This window comes from Lontra canadensis, unplaced genomic scaffold, assembly GCF_010015895.1.
Source record: "Lontra canadensis isolate GAN:19392208 unplaced genomic scaffold, GSC_riverotter_1.0 scaffold25, whole genome shotgun sequence".
NCBI classification, from domain to species: Eukaryota; Metazoa; Chordata; class Mammalia; order Carnivora; family Mustelidae; genus Lontra; species Lontra canadensis.
This window is the reverse complement of record NW_022631019.1, coordinates 1,155,531-1,183,506: the sequence shown is the minus strand read 5'-3', so window position 1 is coordinate 1,183,506 and position 27,976 is coordinate 1,155,531. Positions and strand designations below refer to the sequence as shown.

At 65.4% G+C, this 27,976-nt stretch overlaps 1 protein-coding gene across 3 annotated transcripts in view; it reads right to left on the bottom strand.

Moving 5' to 3' along the window:
• PLCH2 (phospholipase C eta 2) overlaps positions 1-27,976 on the bottom strand; it is a 63,289-nt gene that overhangs the window by 33,558 nt on the left and 1,755 nt on the right. The window contains exon 1 of one of the 3 annotated variants that reach the window (XM_032863195.1): positions 18,582-18,648. The exons of the other annotated variants lie outside the window; for them this stretch is intronic. Coding sequence (XP_032719086.1) covers positions 18,582-18,612 — 31 coding nt within the window. The 5' untranslated portion in view covers positions 18,613-18,648. Of the gene's footprint in view, positions 1-18,581; positions 18,649-27,976 lie in introns of those variants that run through there. 3 annotated transcript variants of the gene reach the window in all.

Below are 27,976 nucleotides of genomic sequence, written 5' to 3'. Positions count from 1 at the left end.
GGACAGGCTCCCCTAGACCCCAAGGGCTAGTTCTCTCCAAGGAGGGTCTCCAAGAATGTCCAGGGCTTCAAGGATGGTGAGGGAGACACTTCCCGGGCTGCCCGGTCTGGGTCCGGGTGCAGGATGGATGACAACCTTGAGGATCCAGGTCCCAGCCCCAGCCCCTTGGCATCCAAACCCCTCTATGCTCCTTCTCTGCCTCCCCCCACATGTCCTCAGTGAGGGTCCTGCAGAAGATCCTGGGGCCCAGGGTCCTGCCTAGGCCGAGCAGGGAGCAGTCCAGGGGCAGGGCGTGTGCTGAGCAGCCCCCACCCGATCCCGAACGGCCCCCGCCTGCCTGATTCAACCTGCTACACCCAGCACCCAGGAGAAATAACGTTTCCCACAGCAACGGAAGATACTTTCGTCCCTCGTCCCTTGGGTGCTTTTTGAAAGCTGCCGCTTCTATCCAGAGCCATGAGGGTGGCCTGGGGAGGTTTATGGAGATCTGGGAGACTGGGTCAGGGTGGCCTCAGGCAACAGGCCAGAGCAGGAGGACCGGGGGCTCCTCGGAGCTCCCTGAGCTCCCGCCGCCCCAGGGTGTGACTGTCCCCTGCCAGGCCAGGCCCCCAGGTGTGCAGGGGTGAGACACATGAGCTGTTACCACCAGCACCTGGATCCTACCCAGGGACGGCCACAGGGCCACTGTGGGCTCCCTTAAAGGGGCAGCCTTTCTTCCTCTGCTGCCACTGGTGGAACCCCAGCCTTCCGGTCAAAGGGGCCACTGCCTGGGTTCTGGGGAGCTGCCTTCCTGAACTTGACATAATGACCCTCGTGTCCGCATGAGTCACATGTTCCCTGAGCACAGTCAGGGTCCCTGGGTCTGGCGCCACTGGGCTGGCACAGACCCCAAAGGGAGAGGCAGCGTCCTCCCTCCAGCACCAAGTGTGACTGGGGCTCTCTGCTGGCGGTAGCGGGAGGAGGTCCTACAGCTGAGTGGGAAAGGCTGAGGTGGGGTCTGTCAGGCTAAGAGGAGGGAACCAGGCCAAGCCATGGCGCCAGAGGTGGCCTGAGGCCAGGGAGCAAAGGAGGGAGGGGCCGGTCCAGCACCCCCGCAACCGGGCTTTGCAAATCCCCTCACGCAGTCCCCTCTGGAAACAGGCCTACAGCCCCAAAGTCTCAGAAGAGGAGAAACTGAGGCAGGGAGAGACAGGAAAAAGGAGAAGAGACAGAAGGGAGAGCGGGTGACAGAGAGGAACACACGGACACAGGGTCCCCGGGAAGGGGCCAGCTCCCTGGAGTGGACAGAAGGAGGTTCTGGTTCAAGCTCAGGTTCCGATGAATAATCCATCGGCTTGGCCAGCCGCCCCCGCGCAGCCTCGGAGCTGGTTTCCCTCAAGGGGCGGGGCGGGCGGTGATTACGGGCGGTGATTAAAAGCCGCCCGCCGCACACGTTAATTTGCTTAAGATTCTGATCTCCTAAATCTCCTTTCTGGGCATTTAAGCAAAATTCTGTCTTTGAGAGCATTTGGCCTGGCTGGCAGTGGGTGGGGATGCACGTCTGGAACAAGGGCTTGCCAGACCCCTCAGGAGTCTCATCATCTTCTTGTGTGAAGAGGGGGACAGGAAGAAACAAACACTGTCAGGTGTGGGGGAGCGAGCCTGGGCCCCCCCCCCAAGCCCTGCTCTCTTGGGGTGGGGGTGGCGAGCTCATGCTGGGGGAGCGGCCCTGCTCTTCCTCCCGGTGCCCTGCCCTGAGCTGCGCAGCCCGCCCCCTCCCCCCTCCCTGCCTCCCTGCCACCTGCCAGCGCCCACTCCCTGCCTGGGGTCCCAGGGTCGCACAGGGGGCTTTGCTCCTGCCCAGGGTTGCAAGGGTGGGGCTTCCTCAGCTCTAGGGCCAGAGCCCAGGCCTAGATATCCAGCACAGTAGGCCTGCATGTCAAAGCACCTCAGGGGTCAGCTCCCCCACCCCCCCAACACTGAGTTCTCGCCTTCCAGACCTTGAGCACTGGGCAGGATGTCTGCAGCTCTGGATCTGGCCATGAGATCCAGCTGCGTCCGTCCTCTGGATCCCAAACATCGCCAGGAGAAGACCATGCTGTGCCCCGACACACGGGGACCAGCCCTGACCACGGGCCTGGAGCCCTGGGTTCCCAGCCAGGCCTGTAAGTGGCAAAGTCGGTTCCCCTTCGTGCCTCGGTTCCTCATCTGTGCCATGCTCAGAGGACTGGGCTCCCCAGCGGGCAGCCACCTGCAGGCTGCTCTTGACAGCTACAGCCACAGCCCCATCGGGGTCAGCCGAGCCCCTCTCCTTGCGGGGTGAGCCTTGCCACCAGAGCTCACCCTGGGGGGTCCGACTCCATGTTCCATACCCATCCCGTGAGCACGTACCATGCGGGGCACCCAGGCCCTTCGGCGCGCCCGTCGAGCTCTGCCTCCACTGGTGGGGACAGAAGTCAGGCCCCCAGCCCTCCACAGCTCCCCTCGCAGCACCCCGCCGCGCCCTGAAGCCTGCTCTCCACTAGGAGTCCAAGGGATGTGACGCAGCCCCTCTCGGAGTCATCTCACCGGAAAGCTCCTACACCTCCGACTTCCCAGAAACACTGTGTGGGCAGCCCCCGCGATGGGGCAGTGTGCCACCCCAGGCCACGAGCAGGCCAGCGCGTGTGGGGACCCCCAAGGGCTGTGTGCGCACGTGCACCTGCACAGCCTGTGGGGACTGAGAGCCGCTGGTGGAGACCCAGAGACAGAGGGGCTGAGGCACGGAGCAGGGCCGAGACAGGAAGGGCTACCCTGGCTTTTCGCTGCCCCCCCAGGATGGCCTACAGCCAGTTCCCCGAGTCCCCAGCCCCCACCAGCCAAGGGCAGCACTGTAGGCGGTCGGTCAGGGCAGCCGCCCGGGGACAGCAAACAGCAAGCCCTGGCACCTGTGAGCCCAGCCCTGTGTCCTCTCAGCTGACCGCAGGGCCAGGAGGCAGGCCTGAGGGCAGTCCAGGGAGCGCCGTGGAGGGGATGGGCCGTGAAGACCCCTGGCGACAGGAGAATGCCACATGGAGTCATGGCCTGGCCAGGAGACCCCAGTGCAAATCCTGCTCTGTCCCCCTTCTGTGTGATCCGTGGGGATTCACTGCCCCCTGGACTTAGTGTCCCTGTCTGGAGCCAAGGAAGCGTCAGCAGTTCTGGGGGCCTCCGGTTGGGGCCATGGAGAAAGATCAGGAGGGCGGAAAGGGGGGGGCACTAGGTAAGGGCACAGGTGGGGCCAGGCCTTCTGGTACCCAAGTTCCCAGGGCAGTGTCCCCTTTGGTGGCGGCTGTGTGAGGAGGGCCCGGGAACACTGTCTCGCTCTTCTCGGGGCACAGGCCCTGACCTGGGGCAGTGGCCACTCTGGCTCCCAGCCTCCAGAAAGCAGAGGCCGTGAGCAGTCATCTCCCTGCGAGTGGGATGGAGCCGATCCGCAGCTGTAGAAACCTCCATGGGGCCCTCGGATTTCGCCTTTGGACTCCCGTCCCCCTTGAATCTCTGAGGAGACGCTTCCCCACTGACCTGTCGCAGTAAAGCTACCGCCCAGCCCCAGGCGGGCCCCCCCGAAAGCCCACCAGCACCGGGGGAGACTGGGGCACAGTGAGGGTCTCTGTATGTCGCCACGCTGCCCCTTAGAACGCCCGAGGCAGAAGGGCCCCCAGAGGCCACCAGGTTCAACCCCTTTGCTTTTCATATAGGGAAACTGAGGCATAGGGGTCTTGCCCGGGGCTCATAGCCAAGCAGAGACAGAACCAAAGCCAGCCCCAGGCCCTGACCCCAGGCGTGAGTTCCAAAGGGGGCGTCTGGGAAGACAGCTGGAAAAAGCAAACCCAAGCAAGTGCCAGACCTGGACAGACGCTCAGGCACAGGGCCCGGGTGGCAGGGCGCTGCTCAAAGCCTGGAGCCCCCACTGCTCCTAGCACGCCCATGCCAGCCCCAGAGCGGGGCACGCATCAGCGTCGTGGTTCCACAAGCCCAGAGGAGCCAGCAGACAGCCCGCACGCAGCTTGGCAGTCCCAGCCCAAAGAACAGGAGGCCCAAGGACTGCGTAGCTGTGACACTGATGGACCTGGTGTCCATGGAGACGGGGGACAGTGGGGAAGGCAGAGGCCACTGGCCTGGGTGGTCATCACCCCCACAGCATCCGGAGGGTTGCCAGGGCAGGAGGGAAGCCCCAGTCCCAGTGCTGGTGACTGGCCCCAGTCCCCATGCAAAGCAGAAGGCGGCCAGGGTCCTGGGGCCACAGACTGACCCAGTGGGAGGAGGCAAGGAGGATGTGATGCCTTGGGCAATGACGGGGCCGGTGGGCAGGGAATGAAGGCCCCAGGCAGCAGGAGGGATGGGGGTTTCTGGAAGGTTCCACCTAAAGGGCCACAGCCACACCCCCACATCTAGCCCCCCCCCAACACAGCCCCCCCCCCCCATCCCCCCCCCCCCCCCCCCCCCACCAAAGTGGTCAGGTCTGGGTCCTGCCCTGGGCTGCCGCGGCTCCTCCGCACGGCCTGGCCTCTCTGCGCCAGCCTGACCTAGATTCAGTGCCCGCAAGCAGCAGGCACAGCCAGCCTGGCACCAAGACAAGAGGGCCGATTCCAGGGCCGGCCGCCACGCAGCCACCACCCCAGCCCACCCAGGGACACCCCCACCCGCGGGTGCGGCCTGCCAGGAGCTGCCCCCCCACCAATCCACCCCCTCCATGGCCCAAGCCCACCGCAGGCTGCACGCCCAGGCAGCCAGTCTGCGCATCGGGTGCCGCCCTGGATGCAGGCACGGGAGGCCACTCGGTCACTTGAATCGACTAAAACCACAGAAATCCTTGAAATTAAAAGCAGGCGGCTCAGTGGGTTAAAGCCTCTGCCTTCGGCTCAGGTCACGATCTCGGGGTCCTGGGATCGAGCCCCAATTCGGGCTCTCTGCTCAGCGGGGAGCCTGCTTCCTCCTCTCTCTGCCTGCCTCTCTGCCTACTTGTGATCTCTGTCAAATAAATAAATAAATAAATAAATAAAATCTATAAATAAATAAATAAATGCGCACAGAGGCAGATGCAAATGTATGCAAATTGGCCCCTGCCTTGGGCTCCAGGCCTACAAGCCTTGGGCAAGTTTCTGGGCCAGGGGGCCGTTTGGTGCAGCCCCAACCCCAGGGCAGGTTCAGCCCCCTGCGTGTGCCCCATGCCAGCCTTCCTGCCCTTCCCGCCCCCGGCCTGGGCGCACCCCCAGGGGTCAGTCCCTGTTTGTGGGGCCCCTGCTCCGTCAGGCTTGCACTTGGGGCTCGGAAGGGAGTGGAGAGCGAACCAGAAGCAGCCCCCACTGTCTGAGAAAGGCAGAGTGGCGGGAACCGGCCCAGCTCCATGGGCCAGTCCTGGATGGCCGGGCCAGAGCGTGCCCACCGCCACGCGGTTACTGGGGGCAGGAGGGCACTCAAGCCAGGACCCGGCTCAGGGCACGGAGGAGAGGGAGCGGCAGGGGGCAGGAGGGGAGCTGACCCCCGGCTGTCAGAAACCCCCTCACTGTGCCCAGGACGGACAGCCCCGTCACAGGGCGCACCCCTGAAACCTTCCTCCCAGGCTGCCCCAGGCCCCGGGTCATCCACCACGTGCCACAAGTGTAAAGTGCTGTTGGACTCGTGCCATCGTCACTTCCGACACCGTTGGTAGAACGGAAAGCACGGACGGACCCTGGGGGGCAGCACGCACACCTCCAGCAGCAAACCAAGCAAACAGCTCAGACTCGCGGAGCGACCAGCGGAGAATCCGGAAACGCACCCACAGTCGTGCTGGGCTCCACCTCCAGGTGGGGGCCGGAGCCTGGGGCTGGGGAGGGGGCTTTCTGGGCTGACACCTGACAGGCCTGGGTTCCCGCCAGTAGCTAGGACAGCCTGGGTGACATGGAATGGGGCCAGATGAACCGGGTGCCACCCAAACCACCAGGAGAAGAGACCACCAGCCTGCATCGCCACATGCCGCGGCGTCCCCGACCACTTCATCACTCGTCCCGGACAAGCCGTGGCTGTGTGAGCGCACGTAGTCAAGGCCACTGAGATGGGGGACACCAGAGGCTGACCAGGAAGTTCAGCTTGGCCTCAAGACCATCTGCTCAGTGACAGGTCTGTGTGGGCCATGGACCCGCATGGGGAGTGGTGTGTGCTGGGGCCTCCCTGGGGCAGGGCCATGCCACCCATTGCTCACCCCGTGCCCAGAGCCATGCCCGGCACACAGTTTCTCCCTAGGTGTTTACTGAGTAGCCTCCCCAGACCCAACCCTGCAGCAGGGAGGGCCAGGCTGCAGGTGGTGGCAGTGTCCTGGGGACACCCCTACCAAGCCATCATTCCCACGGGATCCAGCTGCTGAGCTGCGAAGGGCAGTCGGTGTGCTGCCTTGTAAGCTGGCTCCCCACGCAGAGTGACTGTCCCTCGAATTCCCCAGGCACCAGAGCCGGGATCTGCGGCTTCTAAGACAGGCAGTACCTTGATCGACTAGCAGGCAGGGGGCAAAGTTCCAGGGAGGCTGACAGCTCAGGGCAGGGGTGTGAACACACAGCAGAGGGAGGTTGGAGGTAGGAACACACAGAGGGGGTTGGAGGTGTGAACACACAGCTCACCAAGGTCAGGTTATGAACACACAGCAGAGGCAGGTTGGAGGTGTGAACACACGGTGGGGGGAGTTGGAGGTGTGAACACACAGTTCAGGGAGGTCGGGAAGTGCGTACACACCGCTCAGGGCCAGAGGACGAGCAGGTAGCTCAGGGTCGGGTACCTGGAAGACCCATTTTCCTTCAAGACCAGAGAGAGACCCTGAGATCCTACTGGACCCAGGCATCTGCCCCAGACAACTGGGAGTCTTCAGGGCCTGGTGGGAGGTGGAAGGGAGGCCCCTCCCATCGGCCCAATTCAGCACACAGCTCAGTGGGCTCAGTCAGAACTGGAGCAGCTGCCCCGGTCAGTGGGCACTGCATACAGGTGGTCAGTCCTGGGCACCTGGTTTCCATAAGCCCCCTGCTCAGCTCCCCAGACCCCCGCAACCCCACCCAGTCATCTGCCTTTGCTTTGGGGCCCTCAAGGACCACAGGCCTGGGGTAGCAATAGGCCACACTCCCACTCCCCACCACACGGTGACCATCCCCCCGACACTCACCTTCACCCACAGCTTGGGGCAAGTCCAACCAGGGGCAGACACCATGCCGGGAGCCCGGGGCACCTTGGCCCTGGCCTGCCTGACCTCTTGTCACCCTCTGCCCCCCAGCTCCCTGCCTACAGATTGCGTGGGCCCCAGCAGCCATCGAGTGCTACGCACACAAATGTTTATTTTTTTCTCTAGGGCAAAAAAAGAAAAGAAAAGAAAAGAAAGAAGAAGCGTGGCTTATCCAGAGAGTGAGTCACTGGGGATGTTCGAGCCCCATGGGCAGGACCGGAACTATCCCTGCCCCCCGCCAAAGTGCAGGATGTGCTCTGGCTGGCCTCCTAGAACGTTGTGGTCCTGTGGCTGGGGCTCCAAGGAAAGCCGGTCCCTCCGGGGGTCCTCACTGACCACCTCAGAGCGGGCAGCTGTCCAGCAGCCTTGGCCCCTGCCATACCCCTGGGAGAAGGGGGCTCCCCCATCTCAGCAGATCTTGCTTGTCTGGGGAGCATCTCCACCACCTCATTCATTTTGGGGTGACCAACCAGGAGGGGCAGGAGCACCAGAGAAAAGCCACTGTCAGCTGGAAACCGGGCCAGAGGGTGACCCAGCCTCACAGCCCCTGCAGCTGCTGAGGGGCACAGGTCCCCTGGGCCTCCGGTCCTAGCAGGCCCTGCTCCATGGCCAGGCTCGTCACCCCACCCCAGAAAAGGGGCCGGTGGTAGTCCTGGTGTGTTGAGCAGGAGCTGGACCAGAATGGCCACTCAGGGCTGATCTCACTCCTCCCCCACCAGGACGGAGCCTCCAGCCGGCCAGTCTAGGCTGGTTCCCCGAGAGCGGCCATTCTGGGAGTGCCCTCAGTGCCCCAGCCCGGGCCGCCCTGGATGGGGCGGGCCAGCATGACGACAACCATCGAGGCAGGATGGCTAAGCCGATGTGGCCAGACCCAGGTGTTCTGGAAACAGGTGCCCGCTCCTGAGGAAAGGGGTCGGCCTCCGGGCTGCACAGAGAGGACCTAAGCCAAAGGCTAAGAGAAGGTGCTTCCCACCCAGCTGTGCCCCCATGTGGGAGCACATCCGGCCCAGGGGCCTCAAGGAGACCAAGCCGCCCCCATGACCTTCTGCGTCGTCAGGAGCAGTGCTGGCGGTACAGGCTGAGTCACCACCTGCGTCTTTTTAAGGCACAGTGAGCGCAAAGGGGCAATTTAGGTCTTTTCGGCAAGACAGGAGACCATGCGGTGGAGAACACTAGAGAGAGCCCAGTGGGCGCCATGCATCCTCCGCTGTGATGCCCCCCAGCTCTCACGGTGGGGGGGGTGCGGCCACAGCATGAGGGGCTCTGGCCAGATAAGCGCAAGGTGCCCCCTAAGGGGGTGTGCAGTGGACCCCCACTCACTGGCCAGGGGTCGGGGCTGCTCACAGTACGAGGCGGGGTGTCATGTCCATGAGGGGGCTGTGCCCTTCCAGAGACTTCTGAGAATGGAGGACATGGCAGCCCCCGTCCCATCCTGTCTGGGGAGCAGCCGGAGTCAGGGCGAATGGGTAGAGGCCAGAAGAAAATGCCCTGTGCCGGGGTCCCAGACAGACTGTCTGACATGGGCTCTGGTTCTAGAGGTTCGATGACCCCAGCTACGGGCAGGGAGGTCCCATGGGTTCGCCTGACCCCCCAACACCCTCTGTGTGTGTCTGCTTTCCTGGGCTGCACCCCAGTAGCCCGGCCTCGCCCAGCTGCTCCGAGGCCCAGCACAAGCCTGCAGGCCTCTGGGGGTACCTCCTGCGAATAGGGTCTGGGGCCATCTAAAGCCCCGGGGGGTGGGGCAGGTGGCCGCGTCCTCCCCCATGACGGCGCCCTCCTCGCTCCGGGCCCACATCCCGCAGTGCATCAAGCACCCCCCACCTCAGCCTGAGGACCCCCAGGCGGCGGCGCATCTCCTTGCAGACGCAGAATATAATAATTCCCAAAATAGCCCCACAATGCGCCGCGCCGGGCTCCTTCAGAATGTGACTGAGTCAGGCACAGCTGTGTGTGGGGTCGCTTTAAAATGCACAAAGTGAACCAACACAGACGCACAACCCAGCCCCAAGGACGCCCGCCCCCGCCTGCCGCACCTCCACACGTAGGGGGTAAAGGTAGGGGCATGGGGAGAGGGCCTGCCTCCACCCAGAGGCTGAAGGGAGGCCCCAGGTGTCACGCCGGGTGGAAGGACGACAGGTGCCCCAAAAGTGCCCTCACACCCGCAGGCCCCCTGCCCCCTGCCTCGAAACCCTGTCTCTGGTAAGTCCCCGGGAGCTCTGAGAACCCCCACTCCCACAGCCACCCTCCCAGCTCGGCCCCCCAGACCACACGGAACAGTTCCTCCCCCCAGGCCAGTCTCTGCCAACTGGTGGGCCTGGGCAAACTCCTCTCTAGAAAACTCTTCCCAGGCCTCTACCTGCCCCCGGCCCCAGCCCCCGAGGCCCCCTAACCCCTGCCCACACCCCTTGCCCCCCGAACCACCCATGCCAGGAAGAGCAGGTGGGCTGCCATGTTGCACAGACCTGCCCAGAGGAGGCCAGCGTGGGCCTGTGGGGTGGCCGGCCCTGTGCACTCAGCAGCCCCAGGCCTCTCTGGCGGGGGACGGGGGCTGGACCTCCCCAGATGGGGGAAGCGGGTGCCCAGCAGGTGTCCGGCAGCTCCAGGCCCAGAAGAGCCAGCACCAGTTCAGGTGCCCAGCAGCCTCCGCTTCCACACCAGAGGGCCCCAGAGCACCAGGGGTACGCCAGAGAAACAGGCCAGCCTGCACCCCAAGAGTAGCCAGAGGAGCCCACATGTGCCCACACGCTCCTCCCCACACTCAGGAGCTCCTCCATGAGGGGACCTCCAAGGGCCCTGCTGGGGCCCCCACCCCCAGACCCTAGTCAGGAAGGCTGGGGCCAGTGTCAGGCCGCCCCCTCTGCACAGGGCATTGCTGCTCCAGCCCCCAGAATGGGAGCTCTGCGGCCTACCCTGCCGCCCACCCACCCCGGAGGCAGCCACGCCACACCACGGCACGCCAGGCTGGAGGGGTGGCTAAAGGGGGGGCTGGGTGAATGAGGGTGACGAGGACGGGTCACAGGGAGAGTGCCCTTGGACGGTCCAGCCGGCCCCTCAGGAGCCCAGGCTGGCTTTGTTCTGAGGGGCTGAACCCCTGCCTGTCCCTCTCTCAGCCCCAGGCCCATCGAGGCATGCCCCACACTCCTCTCCACGGCCTGCTGGCTGAGGCAGGCGCCCCCCCACAGCTTCGGAATGCTGTCATGGCCAAGGCCCCCAAGGCCTGGAGGAAGTGGGCCACAGCCTGCTTGCTCAGAAACTGTGGTGGTCACGGGGTCTGCCCTGCCACTCTGCTGGCGGAGAGGGGCTCCCCTGCTCACCCCGCCACCCCCTGCCCAGACCATCCCCACCCCGCGAGGCTCAGGCAAAGCACTGGTCCTCCGGCTCTCCACGGCCTCCCCTCCACCGCCTTCCTGGGGGAGGGGTGGAGGAAGGCCTTTCCCTCAGGCCACGCCCTGACGGGGCCCCAGTCTTGGGGACAGCTGAGGGCTGGAGCCACAGCAGCCTTTCTATGAGGGGGACACCGGGGACACACGTCCTGACGGGTCCCACTGCTGGGCTCTGCCAGAGTGAGGATAGACGGGGGCTACTGTCCATGGCCACGAGGGCCCCTGGAGAGCGACAGCAGCACGCGGGTGCTGGGCGTGGCTTCCATCCAGAGGGATGCGGGATGGCAGGTCCTCCACTGGCCAACGGCAACAACAGCGGGGCAGGGAGGACCTGGCCCTGGGGCCCCCAGGGAGAGTCCTGTGAGCCACCGCTCCCCCACCGAGACGGGAGGTGGAGTTAGGGCCCCCACATGGCACTCAGCCCGCCTGGGACCTCCACGACACCTTCCATGCAGGACAGAGAGACCCAGACGCGGTGAGCCGACCCTGCACAGGCGCTCATGTTCACCACCAGCTGGTATCGCCTCCCCACTGTCTGTCGGCCCCGCGACCCCCGGCCGCTCACCACCCCCCAGCCTCAACGTCTTCCTACGTAAAATGGGGCAATCGCAGGGCCAACTCTGGGGGGCTGGGAGTAGCACCCATAACCAGGCCAACAGCCCAGGGCCCCGGAAAGGGAGGCTAGGAGCACGAGCCAAGCCCCTGTCACCGCTGCCCGGGAATCACGTGGGCACCTCCCCAGGCCCTGCTGCTGTCCAAAGCAGGTAGTGGCAAGTGAGTGACCTCTAAGCTCTGGGGGAGGAGTAGACCCTGCCCCCGGCAGAGGGCAGAACCGAGGGGCCCCTGTCCTCTGAGCAGCACCCCCATCCCCCCACCAACTCACTGCAGGTGATGGCTGCTGCCTTCAAGACAAGAGGAAATCCTTCTGCCAGCTGCTCTCCAGGAGGCAAGGCGGGGTGGAGGGGCCTGATGGGGTCCCTGGCCAGGCCCCTCCTTGGGAACCTCAGGTCTGCTCCCTGAAGGCCAGCACCCACGTCTGGCACCAGGGCCGGCCATCCCCAGGTCTCAGCTCTTTCCTTCTGTAAACCTGGGGGGACAGGGTGACTGCCATGGCTCCATGGAGCAGGACGGAGTGGCCAGGCCCCGGGGGGTGTCCCCTTCCGGTAGGGGAGACCAGAGGCAAGCAGCCTTTCTTGCCTGAAGGGTCAGGCCTGGTGCCCGGGCAGAGGCCCTGCTCTGCCCGCCTTCCACCAGCTGGCGGGAGAACACAAACCCCACTTTGCAGGTTTGGCCTTTCTGAGGGATGACCGAGATCCCAGGGCCCTGCTGTGTGAACAGACCCTTGCTTCACCAGCCTGTGGAGAACAGCACCTCCCCGCAGCTCGGCTGCAGTCACTGCCTCTGGTCAGGGCTGCCACGGCCAGAGCGGGGGGCACATACCAGGACTCGGTCGGGCGTGTGCGGAGGCGAGATGGCGAGACGGGCCTGGCCTTCACAGACCCACCTCTCCACTCCGTGACACTGGCCCCGCCCCCCAGGGAAGGGACCGACCACAGTCCCCAGAGGAGACACTCGGTCCCCAAGGCAGAGTTTCAGTAGTGTCAGGGCAGCCGTCTGCACTTGGTGGGGGGTCCCGGCCCACCAGGGTCACAGACCCACAGGGCTGCCACCTTCAGCGCAAAAATATGGGGGCTGTGGCCTTCGAGCCAGTCCCTGGGGCTGGAGGGAGACCAGGGGCTGGGGGAAGGAGGCCTCCTGGGAGGCAGGTCTATGGAAGTCCCCACCAGCTCCCGGAGTTAACCAGGCCTCCCCGTGGCTTCCCTGGGTGACAAGACCCAAAAGAGCCAGCAAAGCCCACAAGGTGGGGGGGACCACCGAGTACCTGTGCGGCTCTGGGCTCCAGGCCTCATGGTTTGGACCCCCACCCCACCCTCAACTCAGAGGCAGCCGGACCTGGGGAGGCTGGAGGTGCCCTGGCCTTCCTCCTGGTACGCGGGGCCCCTGGCTGCATTCCCCACCTGGGGCTATCCTAACTGTACCCAGTCCCGCTTCCAGAGGGCCAAGCAAGGCCCCCCAGAGTCCACCTCTCGGGAGCTCGCGGGGAGCCCCAGCCTCGGGAACGCGATCACCCTGTGGCACGTCCCTCACATTCCCTGTGGTGACGAGGGCCTGACGCTCAGAGAGGCCACTATCTGGCCTAGGAACACACAGCCCAGGGAGTGGCAGGGCCAGGCTTTGACACAGGCCGGGCTCTGCAGCCCCTCCCGGCTGGCCACGACCCCACACGAGGCCTCACATGTGGGCCCTGCCTGCCCAGCCCAGGTGTCCCCTGCAAGGGGACCCGGGCAGGGGTAGAAGGTGTTAAGCAGGACCAGGCTCGTGAATTAGCCCCTTTTATACTCTCTGGAGGGCAGGAGGCATCCCCAAGGTTCAGCTACGCTCAGTGGGGCGAGCAGAGGCTCTGAGAAAGTGGGGCACGTCGTGATTAGAGGAGGAGATGACCAGAGGGCCGCCGTCTTGCGCTGGAAAGGCCCCTGGTGAAGGAAGAAGAACCAGGTCCTTGACGAGAGGGCCCCCGGTACACTGCCGTGCTCCACCTCCAGGCTCGGCCTCAGAAAGGACACAGCTCACCCCACAGTCCCATCTCTGACCAGCCTTGGGGGTAGGGTCCAGTGGGCAGGAAAGCCCCGGGGGGAGGGGGGACAGTGGCCGCAGCTCTGGATACAGACCAGTGGCTTAACTGCATCCCAAGGCACAGAGACCCAGGGCTGGACGCAGGGACACAGAGGCCTCCCACGCCAGAGGCCATTCCAGCCCAGAGCTGGCCTCCTGATCACGCACCAGAGCCGCCCACCCCCCCTCCCGGCCCCTGCGCCCTGCTAGGGCAGCAGGAGAAGCCGAGGGCGGGTGGCTCTCCAGGGAACAGCGGAGCTCCAGAGAGCACCAGGGAGCAGGCTGGGAGGAGGCTCTGGCCTGCCCTGGCCTCTCCGCCTTGCTCCTTGGAAGCTGGGGAGGGCAGGCAGCCGTGGCTGCCAGCGGCGGCTGGACTCTCATCCCCTGCCCACCGCACAGGTGAAGATGCTCAAACCAGTCCCCTGCGCGAGGCCACACGGGGGCCGGTGGCGGAGCAGGGGGACAATCCCAGTCTGCCCCACTCTGGGGGTCCTCCTAGCCCCGGTTTCCCCTGGCGGGGCCTGGGCTGCACCTTCCCACCAAAGCCAGCCAGCACTGGCAGAGCCCCCGGACCCGCTCTCCCCTCCCCACGAACCCTCACGCTTGAGTCCCTCCAGCGGGGCCCTCCGGCTGGCAGCGTCCCCTGGGAGCCCATTTCAAAGGCCCATCTCTATCTATGGTGATATCCCCACCTCTCTCCAGTTGCGTCTTCCGTGCTCCCAGGTAGCACCTGAAACCCACTATAGCTCTAGAGCTGCTCGCGGCCGTGCTGAGACCAGGGGTGCCTCGGCAGAGCCGCTGGCCAGTGCCCCAGGGGCTGCCCAATCCCTCTGGTACAGAGACGCCCTGGAGACCCCAAGGCCGTAGGCCACTCAGCCCCCCGGAGCCAGCCCTCCCCTCATCAGCAAAACAGCCCGCTCTGATGGAAGGGGCGCTTGGGAGTCCCCACCCCTCGGGGTGGCCATGACCGCCGGCTGGCTGGGTACAGGAGCAGCCATTCACTGAAGGGGAACCCCCACCTCCCCCAGGAGGCCAGGACCTCCAGGGCACCCCCCACCCTCCCCCAGGAGCCCCTGGACAGCTGGGGTGGTAGGAACCCAGGCCTGTCAGGGGCTCTGTGTGGAGCAGCTCCGATCCTGCCCTCCACACGTCCCCATCTGTAGGGCCTGGGGGGCTGACACTTGGCTTCCTGGGCAGGGGCATGGCAGGTGCACAACAAGACCACTGTAGAGGGCCAAGGGCTGGCCTCTAAGAGGTGCACCCACACCCCAGAACTGACGCAGAAGGTCTCTGCGGGTGTGACCAAGCTAGAAACTGTCGCCCCAGGTGGGGCGTAGATCCCTCGACAAGCGTCTCTATAAGGAGGACGGGAGGACATGTGGGGGACTGGGGCATGTGAAGACAGAGGCAGGGACTGGAGCGACGCCGCGGGCCCTCAGGCCTGAAGAGCCGGAAAGGTCCTCCCATAGAGCCTCTGGAGGGAACGCAGCCCTGGACACCTTGACCTGGGGCCCCCAGCCTCCCAGCAGGGACGGAGGTTCCTGCTCTTTTGCTCTGACCGCTGCGGGGCACCGTGCAGTCCCCTCGGGCTGGCCTGGAGGACCACCTCCCATGGCATTCGCGGAGAAAGCAGCCTTCCTATTAAGGTGGGTGTCTCTGCCGGGTCTAACTGCTTGGGGGACTCCCAGACAAGGTCCACAGCGGCCTTGGGGCCCCAGAGCCGCCAACACTGGCAGGAACTACACACTCTGTGTGAATGACTGGATCAGAGCCCCAAGCTCTCCACAGGGGCACAGAAGGACCGTAGGCTAGGTGCCCACAGCCAGTAAGGGGACCAGGAGAGGCCACGCTGGGGGTAGCAGGTGGCTAGCCTGGGTCTGAGGCTTCCCTGGGCTCTTCCACATGTTCCAAATGTGTCCACGAGACACATTTCAGAGATGGCCCCCAGCCCTCCCTGTCCTTCTGCCTCCCAGGCCCACACCGTCCCTGGTGTCCCCATTGTGCCGGTGTCTCTCCCGGCTCCTCACACCGGCCCGACTGCCAAGTCCCCTCTGAGTACGGCAGAGTCTGAGGATGGAAAGTGGGGGACCCAATATGCCTGCTGGCTTACCTCCTTCCCCTGAGCAGCCTGGAGGCCTCCCGTCTCGGGACTGCGCGTCTACGCACGTGCATGCGAGTGTTGGGGTCCACATGCGGGTGTGGCAGGGGAGCAGTGAGGCGACCCCCCAGGACACAAGCGAGCTGAGTGCCTTCCCCACTCGGGCTCTGGGTTGAGTGAACGTCCTGCCCCAGGCCTCTGCACGCCCAGCGGCTTGCCGGTTCCCCCGGCCTCCTGGAGCCTCCCGCCTACCGCCCACCGGGGCATCATGCAGGGTCCCACAGCGAGCAGGCGGGGAGAAACAGGTGAGGAGCCCGCTCTGCCCGGGGGAGGTGGAGACCCCAGAACCAAGCCCCAGAGGCTGCTGGGAGCGCAGAGGGGGCAGAAAGACTGGAAGAAGGGCCATGAGGGGCCAGACGGGGCTGGGTCAGGCCCCCTCCTGAGACCACCATGCCTGTGAGAACACGTGTGCACACACGCAGGCTGAGGCCTCCATGCCACACTCAGCCCCGGGGAGTCCCAGAGCACCTGCCGGCCCAGGCCCCCTCGCCACAGCCCCAGCTGTCCAGGTCTCGGCTGGGATCAGTGAGCAGGCAGCCTCCTTCGTCCCCTGCACTGGGCAGGTAGAAGGACAAAAGCCCCATTCGTGGCTGGCTGGCGGCAGCCGCTGGAGACAGCTCCCAGGAGCCCTTGCTCCCTATGCTGTGTCTGTTACACAACAAACCTAAGAATAATCCAGAGGGCGGGCAGTGCAGGGGGGACGGAGCTCTCCTGCTTCCCGGGACCCCTCAAGCTGGGGCTGGGGGCGGGGCCGATGGCACGGGGGTCCTGCTTCTGCCTGGGGCCTGAGGCCATCTGGAGACCCCAGGGCCAGCCAGGTGTGTACCCACCCCCAGCACCTGGGAAACCGGGTCACAGACAGAGTTCTGGCTCCCCAGGGCCAGCCAGGCAGATGGGGGAGGCAGGCAGAGCCCCAAAGGTCCAGGGCCATCTGTACCCAGTGGTCCTTGGGGTCCAAGGGCCTGGCCGGCTCTGCCGTGGGCGCTGTGGATATGATCCTGTGAATATGATCCCACGCCTCCAGCGGCCACCCCTTCTCTGCACTCGGGGCCTGGGGGCTTCCGTGGATGTGACTGCATGAGACAGAGGAGAAGGGAGACCTAACGGTGACAGGAGTGCCCTCTGGCAGCCCGGCCCTCGCCCCGTCCAGCACTGGAGCCGGTGGCAGGCAGCCTGTGGATCTCCGGGCCAGACTCCCTCCCTTCCGGGGAGCAGGCAAAGGGCTGGTGAAACGGTCACACCCAACGAAGTAGCCCTATTAGGCGCAGGGTAAGAGAATATGTACCTAATAAGCCCGTAGCTCTTTGTCTATCACAGGCATTAAAAATTAAAATCCAATTACAACTCCTATTGTCAAACCCGGCTCCTGCCACTTATGACAACCCGTTGGGGGGAGCGGATTATGTAACCTGAACTCTCGCTTCAGGGACTGAGGGCCTGGGCGGGACCGGACCACCCGTCCACACCAGGAGGGTCTGCATGGGTCACAGTACCCTCTGGCACCTAGGGGACACCACAGACCTGGCTCAGGCACCAGCTGAGGAGGTCCCCGGCAGACCACACTCAGGAGGGGGCTCGGCCAGCCCCGGGCTGCCCCGACAGCAGCCCATCAGTGCCGCTGGTGGCCAGAGGCCCCGAAGGCCCCGGGCAGACCCCACCCCAGCTCCGAGCTCGTTTCCAAAGCCCAGGTGGGCCAGGGTCCAAAACGTGAGGTTCACCAGGCCCACCCTCTGGGAAGCCCCAGGACATGAGGACACTGCCCAGCACAGGCTTGCATTGCGTCCTATGACCCCCCAAGAAGTGTCCGCTCTCTTGCCTCTGGGGGAGGGGGTTGGGGGGGACAGAGCCACAGCCTCTGGCCAGGCACAGGCCAAGACAGGGCCACCAAGATGTTCAGGCTGGGGGAAGGGGGCTGAAGGACCCTTTGGTCAGACAACACGCCACCCGCCACGGACACCCTTCTTTCTGGAACCCTCAAACCCTCTCCTTAGGGCCATGCAAACATGACCATGGGTTAAATTCAGTGAAAACTTCCGTGAAGTGGGGGCTGGGGGGCGGCAGAGCCCGTCCCTTCTGTTTCCCCAGGCAGGGGCCACAGTCAGGTCTCGGGGCACACGTGCTGGCTCCTGACCCCAATTCTGACCTGCCCCCTGGGGCCCGAACTCCCCTCTGCGGCTACAGTGCTCCGATTGAGGCTTTGGTCTCCAGGAACCCTGGCAGGACTCTAACGGCCTCTTCAGGACAAGCATCTCAGCACCGTGGCCCAAGTGCCAAGAGACCTGAGCCTCACCTGTGGGAGATGAGGGCAGAGGGCACAGAAAGGACACAAGTATGGGACAGTCCCATGGGTGAGGGGTGGGGAAGGCCATGAGAGAAAGGCCACTCTGGCTGGGGAGTCAGCATTCTGTCTGCCTCCAGGGTTTCCAAGCAGAGTGGGAGTGGGGGTGGGGGGAGCCCTCCTGAGCCCCTGGCATCTTCCCTCTGCCGGCTCCAGAAGTTTCCGCCTCCCCTAAAGTGTGCCCCTTACCTCTGCCAGCAGGCCCTGCACTCCAGGAGGTACTGCTTCCCTAGCGTCAGTGCCAGCGCCCTACAAACAGACTGAAGAGCCCCCCCACAGTGCGACTGGGTCCCCTGCCAGGGCAGGCCCCACCACACCCCCCTGCCAGTGCTGGTCAGGGCCGGAGCCGCACATGCAGCCGAGCAGAAGGGCCCCGGGCCAACCGTGGCCGCATTCTGCCCAGCACCTCCCCACAGGCTCAGATGATGGCCGGGCCCCTGCCGCACCGTCCACACCCAGTGAGGGGACGGGGTGGCCTCCCGGGGCTCAGCGGGAGGGTCAGCCTCTGCACAGGGTCACAGCCCCAGCGCCCCATCCGCCCGAAACCAGGGGAGGAAAGTTCGCAGCGGGTAGCCCCAGGTGCCTCCACGCGCCCTTGGGCCTCCAAGAGAGCCCCTCACCTGCCGGACGCGGTCCCGCACCCACAGCCCCGCCCGCCGCCTCCAAGATCCCAGCCCTCCCTCCCGGGTCTGGACCTCGGAGGCCGCTCGCGCCACCGCCCCGCAGCGCAGCGGAGCCAACGGGGCGCCCCCTCTCCGCGCCGGCCCCGACCCGCCCGAGCAGCGGCGCCCCCGCGCGTCCACCGAGCCTGGGGCGCAGCAGCGGGAGCGGCGCGGCACCTACTGTGCTTCGGCGGGGCGGCTCCCGCGTCCATTGTCTCCGCGGCGGCTGCGGCGGCGGGGGCGGCGGGGGCGGCGGGGGCGGCGGGGGCGCCGTCAGCAGCCGGCCTCGGGCTCGGGCTGGGGCCGGGGCGGGGGCTCGGGCGGCAGCAGGCCGGGCGGCCCGCGGCGGGCTGTGCGCGCCGACACTGCGCCCCGTGGAGGCGCCGCGCGAGGAGAGCGCTGTCACTCGTGCCGCCCGCACCACACCCCCTGCCCGCCCCGTGCGCGGTGGGGGCCGGGGGCGCGGGCTCCGCGGCGGGCGCAGAGCGGGGCGCGGGGCGCAGAGCCGGGGTAGAGCGGGACGTGAGCGGGGCGCAGAGCGGGAGGCACAGTGGGGCCCGCAGGCTTTCCCCGCAGAGGTGCGGCCTCGTCGCTCCCTCTTCTTCCCCCTCCACGCCCCTCTGCGTGGCCCCAGGCGGTGGGACTGCGAAGCGGGGCACCGGGGACGCTTCCCAGTCCAGGGGCTGGGCGCTGGCAGAGCAGGCAGCTGGGCGCCGCGGGCAGGGGTGCTTGCCTGGCTTCACCCCTCCCCCAAGATGTAAGGTGGAGAAAGCGGAGAAAGCTGCACAAGGGTCTCGGCCTGGTGGGTTGAGGGGCAGCAGCTCCCCCACCAGGCGGGAGGCACCCTTAGCCCACGTGCGGGGCTGGGCGGGGGTGGGGGTGGGCAGTGCCCCGGGCGGGGGGAGGGGTGCTTCCCACTGCCGTCTTGGAAATAGGACCAAGAGCCACAGTGGGGCTGGCCCACAGCAGCCTCTCCCCAAACCAGCCTCATACACCAAGGAGGCCACGATGTCAGAATACGTCCCCCTCGCACTGCTCTGGATCTTAGAGGTCCCCTGAAGCAGCCACAGAGATGAGCCCTGAACCCTTTGGGGCCCTCCCTCACAGGACCTCCCCACCATACCAGGCTTCCTGGGGGCCCCCACCTCTGCCCCTTCCTCCCACCCCCTTCTGCAGGAGGCAGCAGTGGGAGAGGAGAGGGGACACAGATCAAGAGAACATGTCCAGTGGGCAACAGTGTCCAGGGAGGCTAAGGCTCCACCAGCTGCCCCTGGGCCAGCGACAGCAGGTGGCCTGATGCCGGTGAGACCAGCACAAGCCTCAACCAAACTCTTCCCTTCTCTGGGCTTCGGTTCCTCCAGGTTCCGCCCACCCGGCCCCCAGCACCCTCCCCCCGACAGGCCGGGGGCCGAGAGCCCAGAACAAGGGCCAGGGCTGCTGGGTCTGCTCCCCACCCCGACCTACAACCCCGAGTGGCCAGGACCCTGAGATATGACAGAAGGTGGGTGGGTGACAGCCTCTGGGACATGCTGGGTGTGGCCCTGCAGAAGCCACACCCAGGCCAGGATGAGACTCTGCTTGAGGACCCACAACATGTTGGGATCATACCCTTGGGTACCCACAGTTAGCTTCAGAGACCTCACAGCAGGGCCCTGGCCGGGCAGAGGCTGTGGGCTTCCCTCTGCCCTTTGCCCATCCCAGGGCCTCCAAGGCTTTCCTCAGAGTGATCACCCTGGGGCCCCCCTGCATCACTGCCTGGCTGAGAGCCCCCCCACCCAGGCTGAGAGCAGGCTGAAGTAGGTGACACTGCCACCCGTCCCCATCTGCACACCTTCTCCCCAGCGGCATGGGGCTCAGCCAGGGGAAGAGGTGGCTGGTCTCAGAGGGACTGGGACGCCAGTCCTGGGGGCGGAGATGCCTGGGCATGGCCGCATCCCAGCAGACCTTGGGGGTGTGGCCCGGTGAAGGAGGCCCAGGGACAGAGAGACTGAAACCAAGCCAATGAAACAGAGAAGCCCGGACTCCTGCTGCGAGCAAAGCTGGGATGCAGACCAGAGACCCCCAGGAGAGACCCCGCCTTCTGAGCCAGACTCCAGACACTGTGAGAAGCAGGGGAGGGGGTCTGGGCAGCCCAGCCATGAGGATGGGGAGAGGCTATCGTGCAGGGCATGTGGTGTGTGGACATGCCCACCATGACCTCCGGGTCCTCTGGGAGCAACTCCAGCAGCGAGGACAGCCTGTTTTCCCCTGTAGCCCTCCATCACTCCTCCTGAGCACTGCCCTGGCCTGTCCTCCTTTCCCACATCTCCCAGACCCACTCTGGCCTCTGGCCTCCCCCAGCCCCAACCCACCGACGCTGCTGGAACACAGGCCTATCCAGGCCGTTCCTGGCTCCAAATCCTCAAGGACTCTACTCTCCAGTCATGGAATATCAGACCCTTGAGCCTGGCACCCAGGGGGCCCCACCACCTGGTTTCCAGGGCCTGGAGCAAGGCATCTCCTCCAGGAAGCCTTCCGTGCTTGCCTTGTCCCTGGTGCTCACCTACTTTGAGACCACAGCGTCCACGGTCTGAGCCAGGGAACTTCACACACCGTGTCACAAGGGGCTTGCCCTTGTTTTGAGTGTCGTTGCCTAGGAAGATCACAAGGTCCCTGCGGGCCCATGTGCCCCCTGCTCTCCCACACACACATGGCTTGGGCCCAGCTTCAGGGCAGCCTCAGGCGTGTGTCTGCTCAGACTTGGCCGAGAGGAGTCCAGCCACGCTGCCCAGCTGCCCCTGTACGCTGAGACTGTCCCTCGGGGCGGCGCTGCCTCCAGGAGTAACAGGTGAGCCGGTGAGAGCCCAGCGAGGACATGGGGGCCCAGAGAGGCACGCGTGGAGGCAGCCGGCGGCACAGCAAGTGAGGCGGGGGGAGCCAGCACGCGCCGAATCAATACGCCTAATTGGGGGAATGTGCAATTCTCAACCGGCTAAATTTAGAAAGTGTGTGTTTCATTTTTCACCAGCATCTGGTCTTAAGACGTCCCGTTCTCAATCAGAACTCAAGACAGTGTGCGGGGATCAGGTCTCAGCATTGCTGGCTCCAGCCTCCCACACACACAGCCGGAGCCTGGGGACAGACCGCGGCCGGGCCCGGCCAGCGCTGGCACGAGTGCTGTGCCAGGCATCGCCCATGGGCACAGGAGGACGCGTGGGCGGCTGACCCCCTCCCAACGCAAGCATTTCGCTGCCCACCTGAGGAAGGGGGAGGACACCCTGGGAGGGCCACCTCTGATGAGCCAAAGGTCTGGAAACCACTGCCAGCCCTCAGGGATCACTGACTCCCAATAGCACCTTTTCTCTGAGGGGGACACTGAGGCACAGAGAGAAGGCACCTGCCTCAGGCTCCTGGAGACCAGGGAGCCAGCCCCCGAAGGGCCTCTGTCAGTGGATGCGGTGGCTGTTTCCACCTAACTCTGGTCGGTCAAAGCAGGGTCCACAAGCTGGGTCAGGGCTGGGCAAGGCCACGTCTAATACGGCCATCCACACGGCCAGGGTCTCAGCTCCTGCAGGCCAGCCCAGACCCCTGGGCAGGGCAGTCCAGCTCTGGAGGGGGTGCTGGAAATGCCCCATGATACCCTGACCACACCAGGGCGAGCCCCCTGCAAGCCCCCCTGGCCAGGGGAGGGGGGAGTCTGGTGAGCCGGAAGCACACGGTGGACGGTAGCTGGTCCCAGCCCAAATGACCCCAGACCAGTTGAGCAGAACATGGGCCCCGCCGTGAGCAGCTTGTCTCCACGTGGCATGGAAGCCAGCAGGGGAGGTGCGGGGGGTGCCAGGGCTCAGGGCCCAGAGGGCAGCTGGATGGGGCTTTCCCTGCCATGCATAGTGTGCTGGGGATACCCTGTGGCCATCCCGGCATGGAGGTGAACATCCCCTCCCAGGCCTCCCCGTGGGCACCCCAACCCCAGAGCCATCACCCCAGCTCGTTTCTGCCTTCGCCATGTGGTCTGTGCTGGGCGGTGGGGGGTGACTCTGGGGAGAAGGGAAGGGGGCAGGTGACACGGGGAGAGAGAGGTGGGGGGGAGTGTGTCTTGGAGAGGGGGAAGGGACACAATGAGAGGCCTTCCCACAGACCCTCGGCCCCTCAGCCACCCCAGTTGTCTGTAGAGCAGGGGACACTGGGCCCTGAGGCAGTGGCGTCCCACAGTAGCCAGGCTGCTGGCTAGGCTCACCCTTCCTGCAACCTGCACATCCCCGGGCCCCCAGCTGGGCAGCTAGGAATTCAGTGTGACCCCAGCCCCAGCCCCCAGCCCTAGAGGAGGCCTCCGCCTACTGACCAGCATGAAGCATGCACCTAAACTACTTCCCGTGTAGTTTACAAAAACCATGCAGCTGACACTGGGTGGGCTCTTGGAGGGGCACAGCAGGAAGGGGCCTCAGATGGGGGCACTGAGCTTTACCCAGTGGGGGTGGGGTAAACAGAGGGAAAGGGGCTGGGGGAGAGGCAGGTGAGGGAAGCAAGGCACAGGCCCAGATCACTAAGGGTCTTAGAGATAAAAGTAAGAAGGTGTTACATGTAGTTGGGGCGGGTGCGGTGGGTAGAGGCAGGAGGAAAGGAGGGAAGGGGGGGAGCTGCAGGAAGCAGGCTGTCTGGCAGCCTGGGCAGCAGACACCGAGGTAGTTCGGACGGGGCATGGCTGTGAAGGTGGAGGGAAGGGGGGGTACCTGAGGTCATGAGGACCAGCGTCTGGGGGTGCTCTTTGCTGCAACAGGGAACCTGGGGGGGTCTGGGGTGGAGCTGTCCATGCTCAAGGTTTGAGAGCTCCAGGCAGAGCAGGCCCCAGAGGGTCCCAGGTGAGCTCGGGAAGGAGTGGGGGCTGGACATCCTGAATGGGAGTGACCCCCCAATGGCAGGGGCCGCTGGCCAGGCTCCAAGAAGAGCCCCCGGCCCAGCTGGGCGGAACGCTCCTTGCCTGAAGCTTATCTACTCTTTTCCAGCTGGCTGGAAAGATCTGGAAGACCCTTTCATTCCACGGGCCAGGGCTGGGCTCGCTGTTCCCTCGCTGCCTGCTCCGGGCACAGGGGCCTGGGCCAGCGAGGGTCGACTGTCGGCTCTGAGCTCCAGGGTGAGTCCTGGGGGGCGGGCAGCCGAGCTCACACCCCATGCCTTTCCGCAGCTGGCAGCAGGCAACAGGGACAGGGCTGGGCTACTCCTGCAGCCCCAGGGGGATGGAGGAGGAGGGGCCCTCACCGGTTCCCCTCTGAGCCCAGCAGGCAGTAAATTCCACCCTGTGCCAGGCAGAGCTGGAGCCCCCAGGGTTGGGCTGCACCAGAAGCCAACCTCCCTCTTGAAATCAGGTGGGGCAGAGCCACCTTGCCCCCATCACCGCCCTCCCCAGGCTTCACACACAGGGCGGTCCTGCGACCCAGTGCACCAAGTCTGGTCAGGGGAGCCCCCTCCCCAGTCCCTCCTCCCCCATTCCCACCTTATAAGCACCTGCCTGTTGTGCAGTCTCAGGGAAACCTAAACACCTTCTGCTAAGCTTGCTGCTGGCTGGGCTGGCTCTCTCTGGCCTGCCAGAGCGGTCAAAGAGCCAGCCCCCAACCGAGAGAAGTCCCAGCCTCGCAGTGTCAGGACGTGAGCTCCCTGGCCCCACCGAGGAAATGCCACAAAACCAGGCTTCCCCTCCAGAGGAAGCAACCCCCAGACCGCCCGCCACAGCACCCACACAGCCTGGCCTGTCCACCGGCCTCCAGACACCCTGGGGACCACCACCAGCTCCATCCCCTGCTTCTGACCGCTGACCCCTTTCCTCCTCCCTAATGCAGAGCCCCTCTTCCTGGCCTCGCCCAGGCCACTCGCTCCCCTACAGACTGATCCGTAGGGTCTCAGTCTGTCAGGCTCCCATCTGCCAGCAGAGCCAGGTCTGTGTCCCAGGGCCCAGCACCGCTCTGACACACGTCAGGCTCCCATCCGTGGAAAGCTGGGAGCCGCCAGCCCCACGCTCGTCAGAACCAATTTCCCACGTGTGACCAGCTTCAGGCCACGGGAAACCACAGCTTCCGGGAGACCCCAGCCTGGAGTTCGGGTCACCCTGTGGGTTCAAGCACAGACATAACAGCTCATGGCCGCATTCACCCAGCCAGGCCGGCCTCCTGGGGACAAGAAGCATCAGCGCCCAGGGTGCCGGGGAAAGTGGCCACAACTGGCAAGGTTCAGGGAACCTGTCCCAGGAACCCCAGGAGCCTGTCGTGTCTCCCCTTGCTGGGGAGGAGAGACCCTTCCCACACTCCCCCCAAACTGGAGATTCGAACGGGCCACCAGTTAGAACTCTGTCTGCCGAGCGAGGCGGCCCCAGAGGAAGCCGACACCCACCGAGTCCTCGCAGCGGTCACTCCATCACGCTGGCTCGGGCGCAGGACATGATGTCACCTCCCCAAACCAGGCTGTGCCCTTGATACAAGGCTGCCTGGGGTGCGGCGGGGGTGTCCCTGCCTGGGGATCGAAGGAGCGCGGGGCGGGCACCGTCCAGGGAGCTGTGGTCACTTGCCCACCTGCTCCTCAGGGTAAGGTCTGCTCCTGCCGGGCTGGCTCCGGAAAGGCAGCGAGTGAGGCCACAGTCCCCTCCCTCTGGCCCCTGCCCTGCCCGGCCAGCAGCTCAGCGGGAGGCTAGAGATGTGCACGTGCGTCCAGGGCCACAGTCCCAAAGACACAGGCCTCGGAGGAAACAGCGGGGGCACAGCCCCGCAGCCTCCTCTGTGACCATGAGTGCTTCTAGGCTCCCCGACACTTGGTGGCAGCTGCTGGGCCATGCCCACTGGACTGTGAGGCAGCCATTAAAAACCAGGCTCCAGAAGAAAATTCCCGGGTTTGAAGGGAACGCAGGCCGCGTCCCAGCCCCAGGGTAGGGCTCCTCAGGGTGCTGTGCCGGGAGCTCAGAGACCTGAGTGAGCTCAGAGCCTCCTGGAAGGTGCCCAAGGCGGTGGGCAGACCCCATCTCTTCTCTATATTTTCCAAAGCATCTCCTCTGAGGAAGTTTCGCTTCTTGCTTTCATAGTCAGGAAAAAAAGAACTACAAGCAAGATGACACACAGAGAGCTGGCGGGAGGTCCCAGGGGGTGGCAGGGGATCTGAACACACTTTGAAGGTCCACACATCCTGTTCCCGCCTGGTGCACACAGGCTTGCTTCCCCTCCTTCCGCCTCCCAGCCCCGGCTCCGTGAGGACACAGGCCTGGACATGCACCCCAGCCTCCCCAAGCCGGGCACCTACACGGGGATAGGAAGGCAGCAGGACCAGTCAGCTCCAGGCCAAGCACTGGGGACGCCCAGAGAGGGCAACAGAGGCCTGCTGCTCCCGCTCCAGGAGACGCGCAGCGCCAGCCCAAGGGACCCCACCGTCTCCGCTCCCTCTGTGCGTCGGGTCCAATGTTATGACCTCGTTCACCCCGCAGCATCCAGACCCTCTGGCTGACCCTCCTCGGGCTGGACCCTCTGTCTGGAAATCTTGCTGTGTGAGCTTGCAGGAGTCTCTGAGCGTCATGGGGCCGCATCACACCTCAGCACAGGGCTGGCCCAGGCCTCGGTGGGACAGGGCACAGTGAAAGAAAGACTCTCCTCAGCCCAATGGCCCCGCATCTGAGGGGGGCGGGCCGTGGAGTGGGGCAGCTCAAACTGGCCTCCCACCCCCACCCCCAGAGCCCATGGGCTGTCCGACCCCTGCCGGAGAGCTCCGGCTGCTGCAGACGGCCCATCCCCGGGGATGCGGGCCCAGGTGCCCAACATCTGCGGCAGGTCCTCCGGAGTTCTCCCACTGTAAGCCCCTCTGTGCCCTTGGGGGAGAAAGGAGGCCATGATCTGGACCCCCCAAGAGAAAGGACGGCACGGCAGCCCCTCCCCACCTGCTGTAGGAGACGCAGACTGGGGAGCAGCCAGGTGGCTCCCAAGACAGCAGGGTCCCCAGGGTGGCCCTCCCCTGCCAGCTCTGTTACAGAAGCCCTTTGAGGGTCCCCTTCATACGCACGCCAGCGGGGGCCGGAGTGAACCTGGTGCTCCCTCCCAGAGGACAGACCCCAGCCCCCAAAGCCCTGGAGGGAGTGCTGGTCTGTGACCAGGTGGCCAGAGGACAGCCACTCCCGCTCCCCTGCTGAGGCCCTGTCCCACCCCCTGGGTGGCAGCACACCCGGTCCGGCAGGGCGTGGCCTCTGTGTCTGTCCTGCCGAGTCCCACAGGCCTGGCTCTCACCTGGCCAGCCCAGCATCAGGACCCCAGGGCACCATTTGCTGACCGGCCACCTGCAGAGCCCGGTGTGTTGTCTGTCGGGGCCAGGGAGTTGCCCAGACTGCGAGCTCAGGTCTCTACCGCCCCCGGAAAGGACCCCGTGCAGCCCGCCCCTCAGAGCCTGTGCCCGGCACCCCCGGCCCTCATCACACTTGTCTTGAGGTTGTCGGAGAGCAGCTCCAGTGGTCTCCCCGACCCTCACCCACGGAGCAGCCCCCAGTCGCTCGAACTGAAACCTGTGACCGCGGATACGCAAGGACAAGGGTGAGCAACCTGCCGTGGAGACGGCCACCTTCCGGGCACTGTCCCACGGTCCCAGCCCTGGTCCTGGGCCGCTGGGGTCCACGAACTCAGCTCTGGCAGGAAGTGACCTTTCTCCCCACCACAAGGGGGCCGCGGGGCTGAGGCCACACTCACTTCCCCACCGGGAACTTGGCGCCTGCAGCCCATCACAGACACGTGGCTGGGAGTCCCAGGACGGGTGGCACAGAGCAGCAGGCACCGGGTGACGGCTCTGCCCCCACACAAGCCACCGACCCAGGTCCTCGAGACCAAGAGGCCAGAACAGACCCCAACCACACACACCCCTGGGTACGCCCTGAGCCTCACCCCCCACACACACACACCGTCTCCCCCTCTGGGACTGAGCTGGCATCAGCCAGGACGGCACTGTGGCTCACGGCAACTGGACAGATGTCAGTCCAGACCCGGAGGAAGCCCCTGGCCACCAGGGAAACAGAACTATAGCCACTGACTGTCCCCAAGCAGCCGCCAGGACATGCGGGCTGCTCCATGGCCTCGCTGACTGTTTCCAGGGCCCAGGGCCTCTCCTGCCCTGCCTTTGCTCCGTGGTGCTGCCCCAGGGAGCCTTCTGGAAGGACCTGCCGCAGCCCTCAGCCCAGAACCAAGCCCAGGGCCTGTCTCATCTGCATCTGCACCCATGAGCCAGGCATGGAGGGGAGGCAGAGCACAGGGGGCACCGGTGGGGGACAGAAAGCAGGAGGTAGGACAGGCAGGGGGCAGAGCCACGGGGAGGGGACAGCAGTCCGAGGGTGAAGCCCGTTCCTCCCCCATGGCCCCTGGCTCCTACAGCCTCCCCCCAGGGCCCTGCCTGGGTTTCCCGTTCTCTGTTCCAGCACCCCTTTCTCTGGGTGTCCATCCCAGACTGAGCCGAGCAGCAGCCCCAGAGCCTGGGCAGGGGGCTGTGGGCCTCTGAGCAGACGTGTCCCCTCGGCAGAGGAGACCTGCTGGGACATGCCTGGGGAATGTGGGAGAACAAGCCGGGTCCGGCCCCTTGGGGCACAGGGGCGCA